The sequence below is a fragment of the Artemia franciscana genome, chromosome 10, assembly GCF_032884065.1.
Source record: "Artemia franciscana chromosome 10, ASM3288406v1, whole genome shotgun sequence".
NCBI classification, from domain to species: Eukaryota; Metazoa; Arthropoda; class Branchiopoda; order Anostraca; family Artemiidae; genus Artemia; species Artemia franciscana.
The window spans coordinates 28169911-28187001 of NC_088872.1; the positions used below are offsets into that span (position 1 = coordinate 28169911).

The 17091-nt window shown below is 34.0% G+C and overlaps 1 protein-coding gene across 2 annotated transcripts in view; it reads left to right on the plus strand.

Annotated features, from left to right (window-relative positions):
- Nucleotides 1-362: 362 nt before the first annotated feature.
- Nucleotides 363-17091, plus strand: part of LOC136032023 (lachesin-like) — a 71739-nt gene continuing 55010 nt past the window's right edge. Inside the window, exon 1 of one of the 2 annotated variants that reach the window (XM_065712101.1) lies at nt 363-662. In XM_065712101.1, coding sequence (XP_065568173.1) covers nt 623-662 — 40 coding nt within the window. In that variant the 5' untranslated portion in view covers nt 363-622. The remainder of the gene's footprint in view (nt 663-17091) is intronic. The other variant, XM_065712100.1, reaches the window with a different exon arrangement.

Here is a 17091-nt window from a genome sequence, read left to right on the forward strand (position 1 = left end):
TTTCTGGATGCAACACTGTTTAAAAAAAAATATTATAAGGCTTTTAAACACGTATTTCGATTAATTATTTAACCTCCTTACATTGAAGAATGTATGATGTCTGATGAGAGTAGTAAAATTCATGTTAGTATAAGCTAATTGCGTAAAGTGGAAAAACAAGACAAGTTATGAACGTTGCGTTTTACAGTCAGGCTTTTCAAAAATGAATCTGTACGCAGTTTGGCCTTTTAGGGCTGTCAAGCAGAGATTAAAGTTCTTGACAGCTTTGTATTGTGGTTGATTCTCCGAAACCCATACAGCAGCTCCGAAGAATGAGCATGCGTTTCAACAATATATTGGATTTCCCTGAGCTTCAGGCTTCTGCTCCGATTCAAATAGGGAATACTAGTTCCCTGAATACATCTCCGATAGACACATGTATTTTTATTGTTCTAGTTTAAAAAACAGAAAGAAGGCTTTGGAATGCTCTAATTACTCTGGCATCACAAAATGTAACAATTTCGGAATAAGGAATAAATATGTTTATGTGATTCCTAATTAGTGTAATGCAATTGTACGAAGCACTAAAACTGTTTTTCTTACAATGAAAGCTGTTATATAAACGAAGTTTACAACTTTCAGGATGCTTAGTCAAAAAGGATTACTGATCATAATTTGCTTCTGTAAGTTTCATTTCTAGGATAGTTGTTGTACCAAAGTTTCACGAACTTTTTGGTTCCTGGAACCCATGGATTACTGAATATATATATATTTTTTTTTATCATGGCTTTAAATTTCCAGGTATAGATCAAATCTTATTTAGTTCAAAACCACATTTTATCTGAGCTTTTTGGTTGAAAAAGTATGATCACAGCTTGAAAATGACCCAAGTATTGAAATCTTTCTTTTAATGATACAATCGCTGTCTGACATTAAATAAAAAAAAGTTTTTTAACTGAAAGTAAGGAACATCGTTAAAACTCGATACGAACAAAAATTATTTCACATATGAAGGGCTACCCTTCCTCAATACCTTGTTCTTTACACTAAAGCTAGTATCACTTTTAGAAAAGCTTCCTATTCTAGTTAAATGGCCACTGTTTTTCAGTAGCCGTTCTTTAAAAATTGGGCAAACAGTCAAACTATAACTTTACCACCTTTCACATACAGAACAATTTATGTTTTTCTTAGTTTTAATGTTTCTCCTTACTTTCAGTTAAAAGACTTGTTTTTTAAAATTTAATTTCTGATCGGTTTTCAAATAATGCCGGTAAATCTGGCTCACCCTCCATGAGATATACCCCCCCCCCAACACACACGGGAAGATTCTCTGCGGGATTTTAATTCAATGTTAAGTGCACAACCCGGTCGAATTCCCATCAGAGAGCTTGATCCTCGCAGAAAATCCACCCCCCCCCCGCAAAATTTCTTGCAGACGATTCAAACAGAAAAGTTTTCCTTAGCATACTTTCATTTGAAAAAGGCTTTAATTTCTATTCGATTTGAAATTTTTCCTAGAAATCAAAACACGTGAAAAATAAATAGTGAAGGAGACCACACTGCCTTTCCTTCAAAAACAGCAAAAACAAGAAGAATGATAGGGATTTTTTTTGCAAGACATTGAGAAACTAATAAAAATGAATATTTCGGCCATATGTCCAAGGACTGTCTTCAGCAAGACATAAATATATAAGAAGAAAAACTGACAACAAGATACAATCAGTATAATTAAAATGAATCATCCTTACTTCAGCGAATCTCAACCAGGACTGATAAATAAAATGCGATGAAACGAGACAATTCATTGAAATAAAAGAGAATGATTGAAAACACGTTTTTAATGCCAATATTGCTTTTTTTTGGCTGCTGATCTCATAGGTCTATTTGTGACAGGTTCTAAGGTAATATTTATTGGGTTTTTATAATGTTTTGTAAGATCGTAATATTTTGTAATATTTTGTCGATCTTACAAAATATTATAAAAACCAATAAATATTAACCTAGAACCTGTCACAAATAGACCTATGAGATAAGCAGCCAAAAAGCAAGATTAGCACTTAAAACGTGTTTTTCATCATTCTCTTTCATTTCAAATAATTGCCTTGTTTCATCGCATTTTATTTATCAGTCCTGGTTGGACATCGCTGAAGTAAAGATGCAGGGACTGTTAAAAAATCTTTTCAGTTATATTGATTGTATCTTCTTGAAAGTTTTTCTTCCTATATATTTATGTCTTGCTGAGGACGGGCCTTGAAAATAGGGCCGAAATATTCATTTTAATTAGTTTCTTTCTATCTTGCGGAAATATTTCCCTATTGTTCTTCTTGTTTTTGGTGTTTGCGTGGAAAATAGCCCCCAGACAATTCCACTAGAATATCTCCATATGCAAAATTGAGTCCGCAAAGAGAATGTAGGAGAAATAAGAAGAATTTCTCACAGCAATTCTGTCAAATCCCTCAAGTAACACATACTATACGTGAACAATGGGCAATTTCATAGCTTACTCATCTTTCCCAACCGACAGTGGGGGGTCATTTTACCCCTAGAGGCATAGTTCATTGATCTTATAACTATACTGAACAAAATACCCCTCTCAATTGATCAGATGACTTTGGGGGGAAAGGGGCGTGGAAGGAGGGCCATTTGTCCTGCAGTCTTTTTTATCACAAAAAAAGGCCCTTAAACTTTTAATTTCCGTCCGAACTTACCAACTCAAGATCCTCGAGCACTATTATTTTGATACAATCACCGCGGAAACAACACGCATCCGTGATCTCTCTTCTGGCAAAAATAGCACGTTTCCTTATTTTTGAATATAGGAGCTTGAAATATCTACGGTAGGGTTTTATGGTACGCCAAACCTAATGGTGTGATTTTCATTAAGATTCCTTGATTTTTAGGGGGGGGGTCCCTCTATTTCAAAAATCGGGCAAATTTTTCAGGCTCGTAGCTTCTGACGAGTAACACTAACCTTCATGAATCTTGCATGTTTGGAATCAGCATAATAATCTGATTCTTTTGATTTATGTATTGCTATAAAAAAAAAAATCTTTTTTAGAGTTTTGGTTGCTATTGGGTCGAGTCATTCCTTTTTTAAAGTCCGTTGCCTCGAAGTGTTTGATTTTGTATTTTCTTCCTGTGTATCCTACACAGAGTTTGAAACTCAAATGTAATTCATATGAAATTTCATTGATACGAGCTAAAATTCAAAAAGTCATGCTTGCGACCTGAGATTTATCTTAACCCTTGGAGGGACTGGCCAAACAAAAGGAGAGGGGTGTAACGATCGTAGACCGAGCATCAGAGAGGTACCGTGTAAGACTATCACAGTGCAGAAACTTACCAGTTTCTTACGTCAAATTAAAGAACTATCTTATACTGTTTCTCTTAATGTCAAAATTCATCATAGCCTAAATAAAGCATGTAGTAGTTTTGCTTATATTGGCACCCGACCCTCTACAGAGAAGGTTTACTGTGAGTTAAAAGGAAAACGATGAAACTTTTATTTCGTCTTTTGAGTCTTCTTTAAACATTATCTCATTGGGAGATTTTCAAAATCATAAACGAATAGTTCCTGTATGAGTTGCTTGCAGTTTATTGTTTAATTAGATTTTTCAGAATTCTTTAAATTAAAGTAAGAAATTCCAAAACCAATATTTCTTTTTAAGACGAGGGACCATTTTAATGAATACGTTACTTATTTCAGTTTTGCAGCCAATATTACATTTTTCCATGTAACAAATCTAAAATTGGGAAAAATTGTCAAAAGCACGAAAGAGTAAGTGGGCTAATTACGATTAATTTGTTTATCTGTGTTTACATATGAATCATCATAAAACTTAGATTTTTAACTCATTTTGGAACTTGAACTTGGCCCGTGAAGCCATTGGAATGTGTGCCAAATGTTGTAAGTCAAACGTTTTTAATTTAAGCTCTATAGTGGTTCTGGTGCATATGAAGGTTTCTTGCTTTTGTGATCACTCGGTTTTATATCTTTCTGGATTGTATCCTGTTTCAAAAAGAAAAGATTTAAGACTCTCAAGTCATCTCCTCCGATTTTTATTGTATCTTCCTCCCTGGTACAAGAACAGTGATATGGTAACAAATTTCGGGGCTCCAGATTTATTAAATAAACTTAAAGTGCTACACCAGAAACTATCCGATAAATTTTACTACTAACCCTTTTCATGGTCTTCTAAAATATTTTCTACAGTGCTCTGCCCTTGCAATGAAAGGGCTGAAGATAAAACACTAGTGCATTGGATACACTCCATTCTTTGCGCATATTAAATAAAAAAAACAAACAAATTTTTTTAAATGAAAGTAAGGAGCAACATTAAAACTTAAAACGGACGGAAATTACTCCGTATATGAAAGGGGCTTTTCCTTATCAACGGTCCGCTCTTTACGCTAAAGTTTGACTCTTTCTCTTAACTCTATTTTTAAAACAGTAAGAAACTTTAGCGTAAAGAGCGGGCCGTTGAGAGGGAAAAGCCCCTTTCATATACGGAGTAATTTCTGTTCGTTTTAAGTTTTAATGTTGCTCCTTACTTTCATTTAAAAAACTTGTTTTTTTTTATTTAATTTCTGGACGTTTTTGAATTAATGCAGGTTTTGATCTTGGCTCCGCACATAAATAATTAAAACGAAATTTGCATATTAATTAATTGCAATTAATCAGAAGATTTTGAGAAAAGGGAGCGAGGGAGGAGGCCTAGTTGCCCTCCAATTTTTTGATTACTTAAAAAAGCAACTAGAACTTTTAATTTTTTACAAACGTTTTAATTGGTAAAAAATATACGTAACTTACGAATTAATTTACGTAGCGAACTTCTATATTCGTATGTTTTTATAGCGTGCATGAGGGGGTTCAACCCTCGTCGATATCTCGCTCTGTACCCTAAAGCTTAAATTTTGTCCCAATTCCTTAAGAATGACCTCTGAATCACAAAGGTCGTAGAATAAATAGTTGAAATTACTAAAAATACTTTAGCGTAAAGAGTGAGGTATCGACGAGGGTTGAACTCCCTCATGCACGCAATAAAAACATACGAATATAGAAGTTCGCTACGTAAATTAATTCGTAAGTTACGTATATTTTTTACCCCGCGCCCCTTCATTGAAATTCTCTTCCCCCATGACAATTTTCTCCATGAAAATATCCTCCCATGTAACCCCCCTCAAATCTTCCCCCTAAACAAAAAAATCCCCCTGAAAAGGTCTGAACACTTCCCAGTAACCATTACTATATGTAAACACAGGTCAAAGTTTGTAACTTGCAGCCCCACCCACGGGGACTGCGGGGGAGTAAGTCGTCCCTAAAGACAAAGTTATTAGGTTTTTCGACTATGTTGAATAAAATGGCTATCTCAGAATTTTGATCCGGTGAGTTTTGGGAAAACTGAGCGTGGGAGGGGGCCTAGGTGCCCTCCATTTTTTGGTCACTTAAAAAGGGCACTAAAACTTTTAATTTCCGTTAAAATGAGTCCTCTCGCGACGTTCTAGGACCACTCAGTCGACACGATCACCCCTGGGAAAAAAAATAAATAAACACGCATCCGTGATCTGTCTTCTCGCAAAAAATACGAAATTCCACATTTTTGTAGATAGGAGCTTGAAACTTCTATAATAAGGTTCTCTGATACACTGAATCTGATGGTGTGATTTTCGTTAAGATTGTATGACTTTTAGGGGGTGTTTCCCCCTATTTTCTGAAATGAGGCAAATTTTCTCAGGCTCGTAACTTTTGATGGTTATAACTGATCTTGATGAAACTTGTATAATCAGCATTAAAATGAGATTCTTTTGATGTAACTATTGGTATCAAAATTCCATTTTTTAGAATTTTGGTTACTATTGAGCCGGGTCGCTCCTTACTACAGTTCGTTACCACGAACTGTTTGACAATGCGTTTACTCTGATTAAATATGGCTAGTCACATCCGCTTTTTAATAATGTACCTCTCTATTTAAAGCTGAAATTCAGGGCAATAATTTTAGTGACATATACGAAAGTTGTTTTAATTGTGTATTTGTAAGCAGAAAAGTCATTCAACAAAAAAATAAAATAAAAAAATGCCTCGCCACATGATTTCATCAAACAGTTCGTGGTAACGAACTGTAGTAAGGAGCGACCCGGCTCAATAGTAAACGAAACTCTAAAAAACGGAATTTCGATGCTAAAAGATATATCAAAAGAATTGGATTTTTATGCTGATTTCAAATATATAAGTTTCATCAAGTTTAGTTATTGTCATCAAAAGTTACGAGCCTGAGAAAATTTGCCTTATTTTGGAAAATAGGGGGTAACACCCCCTAAAAGTCATAGGATCTTAACAAAAATTACACCATCGCATTCAGCGTATCAGAGAACCCTATAGAAAAAATTTCAAAGTCCAATCTACAAAAATGTGGAATTTCGTATTTTTTGCCAGAAGACAAATCACGGGTGCGTGTTTATTTGTTTTTTGTTTTTTTTTGTTTTTTTTCCCCAGGGGTCATCATATCGACCAAGTGGTCCCAGAGTGTTGCAAAAGGGCTCATTCTAACGGAAATGAAAAGTTCTAGTGCCCTTTTTAAGTGACCAAAAAAATTGGAGGGCACCTAGGCCCCCTCCCACGCTCATTTTTTTCCCAAAGTCAACGGATCAAAATTTTGAGATAGCAATTTTGTTCCGCATAGTCGAAAACCATAATAACTATGTCTTTGGGGATGACTTACCCCCCACAGTCCCTAGGGGAGGGGCTGCAAGTTACAAACTTTGACCAATGTTTACATACAGTAATGGTTACTGGGAAGTGTACCGACGTTATCAGGGGGATTTTTTTGGTTTGGGTGTGGGGTTCAGGGGAGGGGGCTATATGGAAGGATCTTTCCTTGGAGGAATATTTCATGGGGGAAGAGAAATTCAATGAAAAGGACGCAGGACTTTCTAGCATTACTATAAAAAAACGATGAAAATATAAACATGAAAAAGTTTTTTCAATTGAAATTAAGGAGAAGCACTAAAACTTAAAAGGGAACAGAGATTATTACGCATATGAGGGGTTCTAAAAATACTTTAGCATAAAGAGCGAGGTATTTAGGAGGAGATAAACACTTCACTCTTTATGCTAAAATTTTTTAAAATAATTTCAACTATTTATTCTACGGCCTTTCTGATTCAGGGGTCATTCTTAAAGAATTGAGATAAAACAAGATTTAGTGTGAAGAGCGAGGTATTAACGAGGGGACCAACCCCCTCATATATATAATCAAAAATATAAGAATATAAAAGTTTGTTACGTAAGTTAATTCTTAAGTTACGTGTTTTTTTTACTAATAAAAACGTTCGTTAAAAATAAAAGATCTAGTTCCCTTTTTAAGTAACCGAAAAACTGGAGGGCAACAAGACCTCCTTCCCCACCCCTTATTTCTCAAAATCGTCTGAACAAAACTAAGAGAAAGCCATTTAGCCAAAAAAAGAATTAATATGCAAATTTCATTTTAATAATTTATGTACGGAGAGCCAAAATCAGTCATGCATTAATTAAAAAACTTTCAGAAATTAAATAAAAAAAACAAGTTTTTTTAAATGAAAGTAAGGAGCGACATTAAAACTTAAAACGAACAGGAATTACTCCGTATATGAAAGGGGCTTTTCCTCCTCGACACCCCGCTCCTTGCGCTTAAGTTTGATTCTTTCTCGCAACTCTACTTTTTAAAACAATAAAAAACTTTAGCGTAAGGAGCGGGGTGTCGAGGAGGAAAAGCCCCTTTCATATACGGAGTAATTTCTGTTCGTTTTAAGTTTTAATGTCGCTCCTTACTTTCATTTAAAAAAACTTGTTTTTTTTTTATTTAATAATAAAAAGGAACGATCGCAGCTTTTTTTCATAATTTTGCAGGAAACTAAGAATTTGAGTTCAGGACTTCTCACGGACAGACATTCTTGTTGATGGATTTATGTAAGAGAAATATATAAGAACGTTTATGAAAAAACTTAAGCCAAATAAGATCATGCAAATAAGTAAAAATTACTTGGCTACGCGTTAGTAGGTAGTAAATGTGATTCAAATATTTAGGCCTTTGAACGTGTAGTTGCTAAAGCTGCAATTCTTTTTGAGAGTTAGAGTCCTTAGCCCTCTTCCCAACCTTATGCATGTGTTTTGTGAACTAGATGTATTAAAACATTTTGTCCCTATAATCGCAGATCTTAATCAAAATACAAGTATTTCTACCATCCTGAATCCAAATTATGTTTATTCATGCCTGAAAGTTTCGATTTTTGAACATTTTTCTTTTGGTTGTTTCTAAATTACTCAGTTTTAGGAGCATTACAATATTTTTCCTCAGTGTCGCCGTTCTGAAGTGTGAAAATGATTAGTTTAAATTTTCAATGTCCTTGGTACTTTAATTAACTTTAATTAAGTTTAATAAGACTCAGCTATGTTGTACCTTCAAAGAGACTGACTAGTGACTACCGATAAACTGTTCACTGGTGCTTTGTACAGTATAAGTATAACTTTCTATTTTCAATGTATAATTAGAGAATAAAGTTTATAGATTCTATGCTTTTGTTGGTAATTATCTTAGTTAAGCTAATTTACCTAATCATCTTAATGCACATTTTTGGCTAAAATATTTCCGTAGGTTAAGCAAAATTGAAAAAAAAGCTATTTAAATGAGGTGAACTATTTCATCAAACTTTCAAGAAAAGCTCATAACTATATAAATTTATGTAGAGTAATCTTTGAATCCTAAAAAGTTATCTTAATGACATTCAACTGGTTAATCGAGTTCTTTTTTCTCACTGGTGTATTTTGGTAAAACAATGTTTTGTTTTTTTTAATAACTTCTACAACTATAGAAGGGCGTACTGAAAGTTCTGAAACGTCCGATGATGTTCTAAAAGGTTGCTTGCTACCACTGGAGCTCTGCAATCTCTTTTTATCTGGAACCTAAAATCAGGGCTGCTGTTGGTAGCTGCCACCTAGTGAGGGGCCTCTTGCTATCCTGGAAAGTATTTGTCTTTGGTGAGTGAAACTTTCAGGTACGAATCCAGGGTTAAAATAGACTCTAGGAGGGCGCAAGTATGCTACTGCCTTTACCCTTTGCTTATTTTTGGCCCTAGAAGATTTCATAGATAACAGGTCTTTTGACTGCTCTTGAATTATTTTTGAAGTCCTTGGATCTGCAATCAAAGGGTAAAGAAATCCTATGCTAAGGGGGACAATTCAAACATTGTGATTGCTGGAGAATCCACTGTATTTCGTCAGAAAAGTTTTCTCGTTCGACACAATCCTCCTTTCCGTCTCTTACTAAAATTACATAAAAAAACTAGTTTTTTTAACTGAAAGTAAGGAGCGACATTAAAACTTAAAACGAAAAGAAATTACTCCGTATATGAAATGGGTTATCCCCCCCGCAATCCCTCGCTCTTTACGCTAAAGCTTTAAATTGTTTTAAAAAGCAGAATTGTGGCAAAGAGTCAAACTTTAGCGTAAAGAGCAAGGGATTGCGGAGGGGATAACCCATTTCATATACGGAGTAATTTCTGTTCGTTTTAAGTTTTAATGTCGCTCCTTACTTTCAGTTAAAAAGACTAGTTTTTTTATGTAGTTTCTGAACGTTTTTGAATTAATGCATGTTTGATTTTGTCTCTCCACACATAAATTATTAAAATGGAATTTGCATATTAATTTCTTTTTTGGCTAAATGGCTTTCTCTTAGTTTTGATCAGACGATTTTGAAAAATGAGGGACGGGGAAGAAGGCCCAGTTGCCATGCAATTTTTCGGTTACATAAAAAGGCAACTATAAATTTTAATTTTTAACGAATTTTTTTATTAGTAAAAAATATACATAACTTAAGAATTAACTTACGTAACAAACTTTTATATTCTTTAATTTTTATTATGTATATGAGGGGGTTTGTACCCTCGTTAATACCTCGTTCTTTACACTAAATCGTAAGTTTTGTCCCAATTCTTTAAGAATGACCCCTGAATCAGAAAGGCCATAGAATAAATAGTTGAAATTACTAAAAATACTATAGCATAAAGAGCGAGGTATTTATCTCCTCCTAAATACCTCGCTCTTTATGCTAAAGCATTTTTAGAACCCCTCATATGCGTAATAATCTCTGTTCGTTTTAAGTTTCAATGCTACTCTTTTCTTTCAATTGAAAAAACTTTTCCGTGTTTATTTTTTCATTATTTTTTTTTATAGTAATTTTAAAAAATTATGCGCCCTTTTCGTTGAATTTCTGTTCCCCCATGACATATTTCTCCAAGGAAAGATCCTCCCGCATAACCCCCTACCCTCAACCCCACCCCCAAAACCAAAAAAAATCTTCCGAAAACGACTGTACACTTCTCAATATCCATTCTTAAATGTAAACACTGGTCGAAGTTTGTAACTTGCAGCCCCTCCCCCAGGGACTGTGGGGGAGTAAGTCATTCCCAAAGACAAAGTTATTATGGTTTTTGACTATGCGGAACAAAATGGCTATCTCAAAATTTTGATCTGTTGTCTTTTGATAAAAAATGAGCGTGGGAGGGGGCCTAAGTGCCCTCCAATTTTTTTGGTCACTTATAAAGGGCACTAGAACTTTTCATTTCCGTTAGAATGAGCCCTCTTGCAACATTCTAGGACCACTTGGTCGATACGATGACCCCTGGGGGAAAAAACAACAAACAAATAAACACGCACCCGTGATTTGTCTTCTGGCAAAAAAATACGAAATTCCACATTTTTGTAGATAGGAGCTTGAAAATTTTGCTAAAGGGTTCTCTGATACGCCGAATGCGATAGTGTGATTTTCGTTAAGGTTCTGTGACTTTTAGGGGGTATTTTCTCCTATTTTCTAAAATAAGGCAAATTTTTTCAGGCTCGTAACTTTTGATGACAAAGACTAAATTTGATGAAACTTATATATTTAAAATCAGCATGAAAATTTGATTCTTTTGATGTATATTTTAGCATCAAAATTCCGTTTTTTAGAGTTTCGTTTACTATTGAGCCGGGTCGCTCCTTACTACAGTTCGTTACCACGAACTGTTTGATTAAATAAAAAAACAAGTGTTTTTTTTTAACTGATAGTAAGTTTATTTTAAATAAATCAGATATTATTCTGTATATGAAAGGGGTTAGCCCTTTCTTGACGCCCCGCTCTTTGTGTTACAGTCTTTTATTGTTTTAAAAAGTAGAGTTGTGAGAAAGAGTCAAACTCTAAATTAAAGAGCGGGGCGTTGAGGAGGAGACAACCCCTTTCATATAGGGAATAACTTCTGTTCGTCTTAAGTTTTATTGTCTCTCCTTGCTTTCAGTAAAAAAAAAAAATATTTTTTTAAATTTAATTTCTGATTTTTTTTTTATTTAATACAGGTTTAGATTTTTGCTCACTGTACATGAATGATTAGAACGAAATTTGCATATTTTTTATTTTATTTTTTTTTTTTGGGGGGGGGGGGTTAAATAGCTCTCTCAAAATATTGATGGAACGATTTTGAGAAAAAAGGATTGGGAAGGGGCCCTATTCACCCTCGAATTGTTGGCTACTTCAAAAGACCACTAGAACTTTTAATTTTATTCACGAACTTGTTATTAGTAATAAAAATACGTAACTAATGGATTAACGAACTTCTATATTCGTATATTTTTATTAAGTATATGTGGGGGCTCGCCCCCTTGTCAATACCTAGCTCTTTGCGCAAAAGTTCGAATTTTGTTCCAATTCTTTAAGAACTACCCCTGAATCACAAATGCCATTTAATTAGAACAAATAGCTCATTTGAAATTAGTAAAAATACTTTAGCATAAAAGAGCAAAGTATTGAGGAGGCGACAAACCCCCTCATATACGTAATAATTTTTGTTAGTTTGAAGTTTTAATGTTGCTCCTCATTTCAGTTGAAAAAAACTTATCTTTAAAATTTCTCATTGTTTTTTAAATAATGCTGGAAAATCCAGTACCCCCTTCATGGACATTTTCTCCCTCCATGAAAAATTTCTCCATGGAAAGATCCTCCCATGTGGCCTGCCACGGCCTAGATGCCCTCCAATTTTTTCGGTCACTTAGAAAGGGCAATAGAACTTTTAATTTCCGTTCAAATGAGCCCTCTTGCGACATTTTAGGATCGCTGGGTCGATACGATCATCCCTGGGAAAAATAAAAAAAAAAATCAACACGCATCCGTGATCTTTCTTCTGGAAAAAAACACAAAATTCCACATTTTGGCCGATAGGAGCTTAAAACCTATAAAGTAGGGTTCTGTGATACGCTGAATGTGATGGTTTGATTTTAATTAAGATTCTATGACTCTAGGGGATGTTTCTCCGTCTTTCTCCAAAATAAGGTAAACTTTCTCAGGCTTGTAACTTTTGATGGGTACGACTAAACTTTAAGATTGTTTTCGATGGGTAAGACTATAAAAGTTCTGTCTTTTTGAGCTTCGGTTACTATTGAGCCGGGTTGTTCCTGTTTGGTTTTCTCACAGCACTTTGTCTCGCATTTCAACGGCCCTATATCTAGGGCCTTATTCAGTATCTGTTAATTTTCGCAAATCATACCCGAGCTCCGCATTATAAATGATGATAAGCAAGCAATTAGCCTATGAATTCCAATCCCGTGGGGTATGATGGGTAGTTTAGCTAGCATCGAGCTGGTAGGCCCTTCTCCGATTACTGGGATTGGATTAGTTTTTAAATAACAATTTTATTATTTATGGCAATGGCTATTCCAACGGTGTTCTTTTCTTGTTTGGAAATATTCAAGCGATTTACGGTAGCAGATTATGAGGGTTTAAAGGCTTGCAATATTTCTCAAATTATCAGGATCAGCTTACATTTCGCCATAATTGGACTTCTACATGAATCCCTCAGGATATATATTTTGTTTGAGAATAACTGTACGTTTACTCTAATTATCATTTTTCACTCCACATTCAACAAGCTTCCTGAAAAGTTTATTTCACTTGGACTTGATTGGCTGACAAGTCTCCTCCACTATTTGCGGAAGCGTGTGACTAAAGTTCCTAGCCTCTGACACACTCGCGTTCAAGTAAAGTCTTAATCGTTGATGTTACTTTTAAACTTTATCTCTGTGGGTTATTTGATACATTCTCTCAGATGTTACCGTCTTAACATTTTCTCGATAACATTCTATAGTAGCAAATTGGAATCTTTAACGGGCTTAAAATGTTTCTTAGTCCATCAAGATCTGCTTGCATTTTTGTCATCTTTTTGGACTTCTGGATGAATCTCTCAGGGTATTTACTTTGTTTTAGAACCATTGCATATTTACTAGAACTTTCATTTTTCACCCTACATTCAGCAAGTCTCCAGAAAAGTTTGTTTCAGCCTGATTGGCTTACAAGTCTTGTTCAGTATTTGCGGAAGCGTGTGAATATAGCTCTTGGCCACTGACTTACTCGCTTTAACGTAAATTCTTGATCTTTGATTGTAGTTTTAACTTTGTTTCTGTGGGTCATTTCACATAGCTTCGCAGATGTTTAAACTTTTCTTGATAGCTTTCATCAATCCATGTCAATGTCAAATCTCAAAACTGTTAAACCAATAGTATGTTTTGCATTATTGTCCAGCTCTTTAGTCGTAATTTCTTTGATGAATTATTGTTATTTGACAGCTACTGTAGTACTATGGCGATGAAACTCTCCATGAAAAACATAGGAAGTCCATGCCATTCTATGCTAGAAAAATTACAATATTTACTCATTAGTTGGTTAGTGACTGTTTCTCTATATTTCCTTCAGTAATCATCATAATTTTGCAAACACTCCTTGATCTTTTGTTTGACTATCTCACTTTTTGCTTCTGGATGGCTCTGGTCTGTTGAATAAATTTTTGTTTTTCTTCGTAATATTTCACTTCCCTAATATGTGGACATATTCAAAAAACTTAAAATCTAAGTTGTCATCACAAGACAAGTTACTAATTACCCTTACATGGGTTCGACCACTGTTTTTAGAGCAGCCTTTTTATCTATTTTAAATTAATTTTTCACATTTTCTAGCGTTTTTGTCTATTTTTCATAAAGTGCTGTTTTTTTTGCAGTAGATATATCGACTGCTCTGCTCCGATGCTTTCCTCGGCTTAGCAATACTGATGTATGTTATAACTGACGCCATCATATAGTTTTTACTTTTAAAGCCATTTACGGCTATAACTTAAGATTGTGACGTCATTAATCATCTTGTATACGAAGAAACGTTTTTTTTTTGTTTAAAAACTGGAGTTTATCAAACCACTTAGATCTAGCAATTTACTTGAAAATGAGCCCTTAATGGGCTCATTAAGCTAATTAAAATCATAATGTCTTTATGACATTCCAGTGCTTTTTTAGCAGCGGAGGAAAGATACGAAAAAAAGAAGGTGGTATCAGTGTGACCCATACAAAAAAGTGATTTCCCTTGCTGTTCAAGCCAAGGAACAAGAAATTTCCTCTGTCGAGTTCTTGAACAAGACGATTCCAATGGCACACTTTTTGTCTTGATTAAACAAAATTCTTGATTAAGGCTAATTTTTGAGATGTCCTTAAATTTATGGCTAAGGTAACAATTTACTATTAAATCTAGTCAAGATGGTAATAATCAATCCTGAAACAGCATCTTTTGTAACTTGCCAGATTTTTAAAATACATTTATTGTATTCGGTTACTATGGGCCGTGATTTATCTATTTACTAGATTGCATCTACCGCTGCAATCAAAATATTCTTGTATATCCAGATGAAATTTTTCCAGTATTTTTTTTCTATTTTTAATGTAGTACTTTTTTTTGGCTTTAGATATTTTGGATGCTCGGCTCTGATACTTGTTTTGGTTTTTCTTCTGTTTAGCTGGCTCTCTTGACACAATTTCGAATTACCAATTGAAAATATTAAGTCAACATGATAACACTCTCTTATATTAATTTATTAATCGAACACATATTCACATAACATAACACGATATCAAACACGATATTCACATAACACGATAAGACGAAGTACAGGAAAAATCAAAGAATAAAAGAGCAAACAAACAAAGAAAAATACATGAATGAGACCAATTACTATACTAAATCTTGTCATAGCAACGACAACTAACTATAAAAATAAAACATGCATTAAAAATAATTTATTACTGCTGTACTAAATATTATGAAGACACAGACATTCAAAAAGATTAAACACTATTGAATTAGAGTGTGGTACCAATCATTTTGTTAAAAATTAAGTTGTTGGTTATGCTTGGCAATTAATTTGAAAATGTCAAGACCATGGTCAGCGAGTCTAAGTTTTCTGATCGGTGGAGTCTTCTCATGCCAAGGTGGTAACAACAAAAATATTTAGCGAGCCGGAAGAAACTGGACCAAACTTTTAGATAATCAGTTTTGGTAAACACCTTAAAGATATGATTTCACAAAAGAACTACATCAAATTTCAGGTGCATTTGCTTAAACAGAGTAAAAACAACATGACATAATTTAACGGACAATGGTTGGAAATAATACGTGATTTGAACAACAAGAAGAAATTTTTGTCAAACAGCACGGACCATCAAATATGTCAAGACAAATCAAAACTTTAAGGCAAAAGGCGTGGAAAAATGTTTAAGGGGTTACATAATCAAAATGAAGCAAAAACAAATTGATTAGAAAACAAGCGAAAGTGAGAATCACAATAGCTATGTCAATTAGCATGGAATTAACGTAACTGAGACTCACACTGAATTGCAAGCGAAAATTTCGAACTGCAACATGTAGTTAGAATTTGGAAATAAAACGTTTTTTTGTATCTATGATGTCATAAGAAATTATATAAGATTATGGACGAATCTAAATGGCCAAAGCAAAAGGCATGGAAAAAAATCTGGGGTAATGATGAACGAAAATCAACAACAAAATCTACGGTTGTAAGACAAGCAATAGTGATAATTACATAGCCTGTGCATAGCAGAGAAGCGACAGTTAAAGTCAAAAGAAATCCCAGGAGAATACAAATCATGTAAAATGTCTGACTCCCTGAAGGATTTAGGAAGAGGGAATTTCACTCCATTGTTATATAAATCTATTTAACAGTAAGCTTTATTGTCACTGATAATACTATACATAAAAAAAGAATTGCAGATATAGAAAAACTGATATCATATTTTTTACTTTCATTTGAAAATATTCTTTCTTCGAAAACTTTTCTCAATAAATCTAAAGAAAAGTACTTTTATTAGTTTAACCAAAACCTTTTTTGAGTAACGAAAGGGAAGATATATACAAATAAAAATTGTATTTTTAAGGTTCCGATGAAACTTTGGAAAATATTTATGTTTTATGATGAATCAATGATCTGCGGCAAAAAAATAAATATTTTCTTGCTTGTAATAAATTTAGTTACTAGTAGAAAAGAAACCTTCGTTGAAAATGCTTTAATCCGTATTTAATACAACAGAAATTTCTTTCTAGATAATTACAACATTGTGTAAATAAATTTTCTAATTTATTTCTATGTTTGCCAATATGCAAAACGGAAAGAGAGAGAAAGAGAGAGAGAGAGAGAGAGAGAGAGAGAGAGAGAGAGAGAGAGAGAGAGAGAGAGAGAGAGAGAGAGAGAGAGAGAGAGAGAGAGAGAGAGAGAGAGAGAGAGAGAGAGAGAGAGAGAGAGAGAGAGAGAGAGAGAGAGAGAGAGAGAGAGAGAGAGAGAGAGAGAGAGAGATAAAGAAAGAAAATGTTTGTTACATTCATTCTCTTTCTCATATTCATGGCAACCTAATCCGTATAGAGCTAAAAAATCAGAGCGTACCTTTAGTATGACCTAAAACGAATAAATAAACCTTTAGTTTGACTTAACATGAATAAATGTAATTACTTCTGCGAGTAGAACATAATGGCTGTAAGTGATATGGTATATACTGGTCTTTAGTATAGCAGGAAAACGCTTATAATTGCTTTGATTGATACATCTGAAAGATAAAACTAATGACATATTCTTTAGAAAAAGGAAGGAGAACAAGTCAGAGATTTACAACAAAGTAAGGATAACTTTTTTGTAATAGATTTATCTCCTAACAAAAGAGCAAAATACTAATACAGTTCACTTTTTTTAATTTTTTTTTTAATTATTGTTTAGTAGTAGTTAACT